General features: G+C 54.2%; 1 protein-coding gene across 1 annotated transcript; it reads left to right on the top strand.

The window, feature by feature from the left end:
• Positions 1-4,216: 4,216 nt before the first annotated feature.
• On the top strand, positions 4,217-7,492 carry CSF3 (colony stimulating factor 3). The gene is made up of 5 exons (XM_060133259.1): positions 4,217-5,059; positions 5,173-5,327; positions 5,736-5,843; positions 5,990-6,136; positions 6,476-7,492. Exons 1-5 carry the CDS (start codon positions 5,047-5,049, stop codon positions 6,638-6,640), a joined length of 588 nt encoding a protein of 195 aa, XP_059989242.1. The 5' UTR covers positions 4,217-5,046; the 3' UTR covers positions 6,641-7,492.
• Positions 7,493-8,348: the final 856 nt, after the last annotated feature.

The raw sequence follows: 8,348 nt of genomic DNA on the forward strand, positions 1-8,348 counted from the left end.
GTCCTCTGCATTGGCAGGCGGATTCTAAACCACTGCACCACCAGGGAAGTACCTAGTGAAACTTTTTAAAGTTTGCTTTGTGAAACAGCACTTTTTTTTCCCAAGCTCCCCCCTTGATCTTTGTGGAAGATGTTATTATTCCAGCATCCAAACTTTCCATTATTTTTTTTTAAAGGATTCAATCTTTTCCCCATTTTACAGGCCAATTCGAAAATCTGATAGGAGATCTTTTTTTTAATTAATTAATTTATTTTTGACTGTGTTGGGTCTTCGTTTCTGTGCGAGGGCTTTCTCTAGTTGTGGCAAGCGGGGGCCACTCTTCATCGCGGTGCGCGGGCCTCTCACTATCGCGGCCTCTCTTGTTGCGGAGCACAGGCTCCAGACGCGCAGGCTCAGTAGTTGTGGCTCACGGGCCTAGTTGCTCCGCGGCATGTGGGATCTTCCCAGACCAGGACTCGAACCCGTGTCCCCTCCGTTGGCAGGCAGATTCTCAACCAGTGCACCACCAGGGAAGCCCCTAAAAGGAGATCTTTAATTCCCTTCCAGGAAGGATGGGGACTAACAGTGAGCACCCCTCTGTGCCCCTTCCAGGCTCGTGAGGACAGGCTTAGGTGGGACTTGAACACTGGCCTACGTGATACCAAGTTCAGGTCACGTTCTGTAGGCTGTGCAGCCTTCTCCCAGCCTCAGTCTGTGGCTATGTTATCTGGTTGGTTGGTTGGTTTTTGTCCCCACATGGCTGTCCTTCTGGCCCATGACCACTTTACCTGACCTCTAAAATGACTTTCTTTTTGAGTGTGTGATAATTAGTTGTAATTACTGTTATTCCCAATGACAAATCTTAAAGTCAGCACCCAGCCCAAAGTGCCCCATACCCTTTCCTGGTTGGTAATGGATTAGAGAGTCTATCATCCTGTTACACAGAGTTGGGGTCATTTGTCATGATTTCCTGGTTCTCAACCACCTTGAGTCTATAGACCATTCTTCTGTCTGCTCACAGTCTGGAAGTTTCTTATAATTCATCGCCACTGGCTTAGCTTTCTTTTCCTGGAGAAGTTCAGTGTTATTTTTATGCTTGGAGAGTTCACTGTGTTCTCTACCTTCCAGTTTTGTTTTTTAATTAGAAAACTACAGAGAAGTACAAAGAATAACATAAGAAATACCCATGTACTTTCCACCCAATTTTAATAAATGTCAACCTTTTGTTATCATGTCAAGTTTTTTCATGCAAGATAAAACATGACAGATAAGTTAAAAGCCCATCTTCCTTCCCCAGGCCTCCTCCCTCCTTCCCTAAATTAGGCAGCCACTCTGATGAATTCAGTGGGTATCCTTCCAGTTTATGTTTTTATAGTTTTACTACAAAATATAGTATTGTCTTGAGTTTTTAAATCTTTGTTAATGATGTATCACATGAAAGTAAGTTCCTTTTACTCAGTATGGGTTTTGAGATCTAATCATGTTTAAACCCGTGCCCAGCACTGTTCTAGGGACTAAGAAAAGAACTGAATGAAACAAACTGCTTTCGTCGTGGGTTTTCTATTGTGGAAGGATGGAGAGGCACATGTGGTATGAATGTGCCACAATTTATTTGTTCATTAATTTATTGGTGGCCACTGGTTTACTGTTACAAACAACACTGCAGAGGACATTTCTGTATGTCCCCTTGTACATATGTCCTGTGTACTAGTTTGCGAACTTTTCTTAAAGGGCCAGATGGTACGTTTTTTAGGCTTGTGAGCCATGTTCTCTTTCACAACTACTCACTTCTGCCCTTCTTGAAAGGGGCCTTACATAAACAATATGTAAACAAATTATTTATGAACACTGGCTTTTCATGATTTTTACCTGTGCTAAAATATTCTTTTGGGACTTCCCTGGCAATCTAGTGGTTAAGACTGTGCTTCCACTGCAGGGGGCGAGGTCCCTGGTCAGGGAACTAAGATCTTGCATGCTGCGCAATGCAGCCAAAGAAAAAAAATCTTTTGATTTTTTTCCAACCACTTAAAACATGTAAAACCGATTCTTAACTCAGGGTGTACGTATCTTGGCCCACAGGCCAAGTCTGCAACAAAGGCATTACGCCGGAGCCTTCATAAGGACACTCCAAGCCCAGTTCCAGATGAAAACAGGAAGTGTGAGTGGAAGCCACTCACCCACTCTGGCCATTGAGAAATAACTGGGAAAGCCTTTAGGAAGCTGGAAGGATGAATAACAGCTAGTGGGGGGTCTCTGGAGCCAGGACCTTTGCCAGATCATTTCAGTCTGGCTCAGCCCGCATGTGTCAGGACTGGTAACCGGGCTTTCTCTCTGCCTGGTCTTTATTCTCTCATGGGTGGGGCTGAGATCTGGATTGAGCCATCATCCAAGAAGTACATACAGCTCTCTGAACAGGAAGATAGTGTAATAGGAATGACGGGGGCTTGGGAAGGCTGATCACAGATCCTGCCTTGCTCTGCCCCCGACTTGTTCTGTGATCTTGGGCCTTTCGGTTCTCTGAGGCTGTCCCTTGTCTCTAATGGGAATAGTCCACACTTGGTTGATAGGATGAAAGACAAAAGTGTAATGGAAGGTGCCTGGCATATAAGAGGTGTCCGGTAACTGCCAGCCAACATTCAGATTTTCCCTCTATGGAATGGAGGCCAGAACACCTCCCTAGTCAGGCAGTTCACTTCCTCTGGAAGTAGCCCACTCCATCCTCCAGCACCTCTGGCAGTTAGAAAGCTCTTTCCTTGAGCTGAAAGCTGGCTAGCTGGGCTTCCACTCCCTGCCCACTTCTAGCCCTTGAGACTACACAACAACCTCTCCTCTTGACCAGACAAAATGGTGTGTTTTCTTCAAATCATCATCGCAAGTCCTTTCACCATTCTGGCCACCCTTGTTAGAAGTAGCATTTTCTGAGCCAAACCTCTGACACACTTGGACTGTAAGTGAAAATTAAAGTTTGGGTCTAGAGCTGGCCTGGTTATGGTTGAGGAAGGCCAAACATTGGTCAAGAGATTCAATGGTGGGCACTTCCCTGGTGGTCCAGTGGTTAAGAATCCGCCTTCCAATGCAGGGGACGGGGGTTTGATGCCTGGTCAGGGAACTAAGATCCTACATGCTGTGGGGCAACTCAGCCCTGTCCCTCTAGAGCCTGCACACCGCACCGAAATACCCTGCATGCCACAAGGAAGATCTCGCGTGCCACAACTAAGACCCGACGCAGCCAAATAAATAAATTTTATATAATTAATGAATGAATGAAAGAGATTCAATGGTTAAGAGTTTAAGACTGGCACAGTGCAGACCTTGGCTCTGCTAGTTTGGGGCAAGTCAACCTCTCCAAGGTCAGATTCATCTTCTGTAAAAGGGGAAATGGTTCTGATACATTCCTCATAGGCTTATTGAAAGCAATGCATTTGCCAATGTACAGGGCATGCTCTGCACAACATCTGGGGCGGGCTGGGTCCTCCGGAGGTTCTTAGTGGGAAGGAGAGGAGGCATGTTTGTGAGAACCTCTGCCATCCCGCCACAGTTCTGTTAAACCCACCCCTCTCCTCCCATGGAGGTGGGCGCAGAACTGGGCTTAATAGGGGCATGGTGGCCAGTTGCCTGGCCTAAGGTGGAGCTGGGGGCCAGGGCTGCCCGGCAGGACCAGGGACCAGAGGCAGGACGTGAATTGATTAGCAGGTGAAGGCCCTGCCAGCTGTGGCCACCAGGGGGCACCCCCGCCCCAGAGATGGCCTGGCCCAGTCAGACACACCCACTCCTCATCCGAAGAGACTCTGTTCTGGCCCGTCCTGGGGTAAGAACAACGTTCTGTTGGGACAGAACATGACAGTCTTGCGTGCAGTTGGTCAGACTTCCCCAGGCAGGCCCCATGGCCTGTGGAAAACTCTCAGGCCCAAGGCAGAGGTCTGGATTATAACTCTGACTCTGCTACCCATGACCTTGGGCAAGCCTCTTCCCTCACTGGCCCAGTTCACAGGGTTGGAACAGACTCCAAATTCCCTTCCAGCGCTAAGAGTACGTGGTTCTCGGGTTTGAAGCCGGGTGGTTTCTTTTTGCTCACCCTAGCGCTTCTCCACTCAGGGCAGCACACACATGCCCGCTGGCAGTGAACCTGGCCAGGGAAGCCACCTGTCCCAGACCCTCAACTCCAAAGCACTGCGACACTAGGGGGGAGGGGTAGTGCGGGCGGGTTGGGGGGGGTGCGGGGAGGAGGAAGGGCAAGGTCAGGTGAACCTGAACCGAGAGCCTCAATGGGTCTTGCTTCATTCGGGACAGACATCCGGTTTCCTCTGGTCTCTGCCAGGATTCCGGGGGCTTAAAGGAATGAGTCATGGGGGGGATTGGGGAGTTCCCAGCTAATCAGTTTGGGACAGGAACCAGGGTGATGCCTCTCAACATGTGCGGTGGGGACAGGAGGCAAGACCCCAGTGTTCCTATCTCAGGCCCCTGGCCCCTCAAGAGGGCACTCAGAGAGGCAGCCTCTGGGAATTGGGGGGGATAGAAATAGGGCAACTGGTTTCTTCCTTCTCAGAATTGGGGGCCTAGGGAGCAGGTGGCTTGAGAATCCCAAGGGAGAGTGGCAAATGGGGCTGACCCAGGAGATGTGCCGGGGAGGGTGGGAGGGAGGGCCCCAAGGCCTAGGCCTGCCTCTTCCCGGGGTCGACCTGACTCCAGCCTCCCCGGCTTTTATCATTGGCTCAGCTTTGGTTCAGCGGTTCAGTTCAAACACTCTGGGGCAATTCAGACCTGGGTGGGGCTGAGGGGAGGAAGGGAGTTTGAGGGGGGCAAGACGTCAAAGAAGAATCAGAGATTCCACAATTTCACAAAACTTTCGCAAACACTTTTTTTTGTCCCAACCCCCCTGCATTGTCCTGGACACCAAATTTGCATAAATCTTGGGAAGTTATTACTAAGCCTTAGTCGCAGCACCAGGTAATTTCCTCCCAGGCCTCCATGGGCTTGTGTATAAAGGCCCCTGGACCTGGTCCCTGACAGAACCCAGAACCTACAGACCCATCCAGACCCCCGGCTGAACCTGCTGCCCAGAGCCCCATGAAGCTGATGGGTGAGTGTCCGGGCCCCAGGAGGGGAGAGCTGCGGGGCCCGGAGTGGCAGAGGGCAGGGTCCCTGGGCTCCCAGAGAGGCATGCACGTCTCCTGAGCCCCCGTCTGCTCCCAGCCCTGCAGCTGCTGCTCTGGCACGGCGCACTCTTGACGGTGCAAGAAGCCACACCCCTCGGCCCTGCCAGCTCCCTGCCCCAGAGCTTCCTGCTTAAGTGCTTAGAGCAAGTGAGGAAAATCCAGGCTGATGGCGCTGAGCTGCAGGAGAGGCTGGTGAGTGAGGGCAGCCTGCGGAGGGACAGGGAGGGGACAGAGATACTGCAGCAGCGGGCAGGGAGGAAAGAAGGTGTGCAAGGCAGAGCTGAGGGGAGACAGAGAAGCGGAGGGAAGCAAAGGGAACCATGGGGAAGGGACATGGGATGGGAGAGGAGAGACTCAGGGGAAATGGGAGGAAATTAGGAGAGGCAGAGCCCCAGCGGCTGGTGGGGAACTGGGGGAAGAACCTCTTGGGGACAGTGCTGGGAGGGGCTGGCTGGGGGCTTGGACAGAGGAACAGGGCTGAGAAGCCTGGCGGGACGTGGAGGGAGGGAAGATGTGGATGTGGAGAGATGGGGGCACTCGGGAAGGAGGAGCCGCCCGGCTCTGCCAGTCCCCCTCACTCAGCATCCTTCCCATCCCCAGTGCACCACCCACAAGCTGTGCCACCCTGAGGAGCTGGTGCTGCTTGGGCACTCTCTGGGCATCCCCCAGGCTTCCCTGAGTAGCTGCTCCAGCCAGACCCTGCAGCTGGTGAGTGTCCGGAGGGGAGAAGGGAGATGAGGGGACAGGCAGGAAAGGATGACCTGGAAGGCTCCCCAGTCCTCCAGGCTCCATGCTGGGCCCCTGAGGGGAGCAGCCCAGGCAGCGTCCCCTGACTTTCCTATCCCATCTCCCAGACAGCCTGCCTGAGCCAACTGCACGGCGGCCTCTTCCTCTACCAGGGCCTCCTGCAGGCCCTGGCGGGGATCTCCCCAGAGTTGGCCCCCACCTTGGACATACTGCAGCTGGACGTCACCGACTTTGCCACCAACATCTGGCTGCAGGTGAGTCTCTTCCGGAGCAGCAAGCGTTAGGGCCCCGGACCGAGCTGGTCCTCAAAGGTGGTGCTGCCAGCCTGGGGACCCCGGAGTTCTCTAGGGCTGGGGCAGAAACATTCTCGGTGGGCTGGATGTAGGGAGCTACCACCTCATCCCAGGACCCTACCCCATCCCCCCTAGTTGAGGGCATGAGGCGGGGCCACTGGACCTTAAAGAGACCTGGGTTCGGTCCTGGCTCCACCATGAACCCTGGATCGTCTACAGCCCATCAGCCCTTCGCCTTTCCTCCCCGTGCTAACTACCCACTCAGCACGGCCTGATTGCTGACCTCACCTTCCCCCACAGATGGAAGACCTGGGGGTGGCCCCTGCCGTGCAGCCCACCCAGGGCCCCATGCCGACCTTCATCTCGGCTTTCCAGCGCCGGGCAGGAGGGGTCCTGGTTGCTTCCAAGCTGCAGAGCTTCCTGGAGCTCGCGTACCGTGTCCTGCGCTACCTGGCCGAGCCCTGAGCAAAGCCCTCCCCATCCAGTGTATTTATCTCTATTTAATATTTATGCTTATTTAAACCTAATATTTAAAGACGGGGAAGACAGAAAGGAGCCCCGGACTCCTGGATCCTTCCCTCCACCTCCAAGTTTCATTCTCCCCGCCTGTAGCAGGGAGAAAAACTCCCGTCTTCCCGTCCCCTGGACTGGGAGGGAGTTGGTAAATACCAAGTATTACTTCCCGTGACTCCTCCCTGCCTGGCTCCGTGGTGGGCTCTGGGGAGAGCCACAGCGAACCCCTACCCTGAGGGTGCCTACCTCGGGGCCCTTGGAATCATCGGGAAGTCTCCCACGTGGGAGATGAGACAGCCCTGTTTAATATTTAAACAGCAGTGTTCCCCAACTGGGTCCTTGCACCCCTGGCTCTGCCTGACTTGGCTGCTTCCCTCCAGTCCCCTTTGCCTTGGGCACGGAGCCCATCAGAGGCAGCCGAAGCCGGGACGCTTGACCCTGGGGTCCCGCGAATTTGCTGGGGAATCGTTTTAAGATTTTTTTCGGGCACGTTTTGACTCCTTGTGTGGGGAGCCCAGGCAACCATCAGCGACGCCTCGTTTTTCTGGATGCGCTATAGACACCATCAGTCTAGTGGCGCCTGCCCCACCCCGCCGGGGTCAGGGTCGGGATTCTGACTCCTTTTCAGGCTGGGCAGTCGTGTCTCTGCCTTGCTGGGTGGGGCTGAGAATGTGGGAGGGAAAAGATGAGGGGGCTCGTGTGACGGGGTGTGAGAGGGACGCTCGACTGTTCACCTTCCCCCTCGGCGCCCACTTTCTCATTGTAGCCAAACTTCACGATAATAAAGTGTTTGTCTCCAGTAAATGTCCTTCCTCCTTCTTGAGTCCAGCTGGTGCCTGGCCAGGGGTCGCGGGCAGGGAGTTGAATGGAGGGCGAGGCCCAAAGGAGGGGAAGAGGAGGTGCACCCACTGGGTGCAGACACTGGGCCGGGTGCTAGGACACGGCAGTGAATGAGGCAGGCGTGGTCCCTGGCCCCGTGGAGCCACCGCCTAGCAGGGAGGACAGAAGGTAGATGGGTCACCCGTACCGGGGGAGGAGAGAGTAGGGTTGGGAGAGGGGGACTGGGGGGCTCAACAGTCCAGACACAGATGGACACGGGCCCGAAGCGAGGGAGGATTTAACATGTGCACAGGGCTTCAGTTTACCACCTTCCATAAACCTTCACCCATCCATGCTCACAGCCACCCACAAACACAGAATTATGAAGGGCCTTTTACAGATTAGGAAGCTGAGGTCAAGGTGACAGCTTGGGTTGGACCCCACATTCCAGGCTCTGCACCTCTGTCCCTCGTCAAGCACTGCCTCTGATCTGGCGGGGAGCCCGCAGCCTTCCTACCTGTCTCGGGGCTAATGGGCTGAAGAGGCCTGAGCTCACACCTGGGGAGACCGGAGGCGCCGCTTCACAGCTCAGATTCAAGACAAAGCTCTCTGTGCTCTCAGCTGAAGACGCACGTATGCTTCCAGGCTGCCACCACCAGACCAAGGACGTCCAGACGGCCAACCAGTCCCCAGGTCCCCTCCCAAGACTTCCCCATCCTCAGCTCCTGAGTCACTTCCCACTTCCCTTCCCCATCTGGTTCCTTAGAAGCAGGGTCGGGCTGAGTGGGGCTAGAACCCCCAGCTGCACGGCTCAGGGTCCCCCCTCTCTAGTTGGTCCTGA

The sequence above is a fragment of the Lagenorhynchus albirostris genome, chromosome 20 (genome assembly GCF_949774975.1).
Source record: "Lagenorhynchus albirostris chromosome 20, mLagAlb1.1, whole genome shotgun sequence".
Taxonomy (NCBI): domain Eukaryota; kingdom Metazoa; phylum Chordata; class Mammalia; order Artiodactyla; family Delphinidae; genus Lagenorhynchus; species Lagenorhynchus albirostris.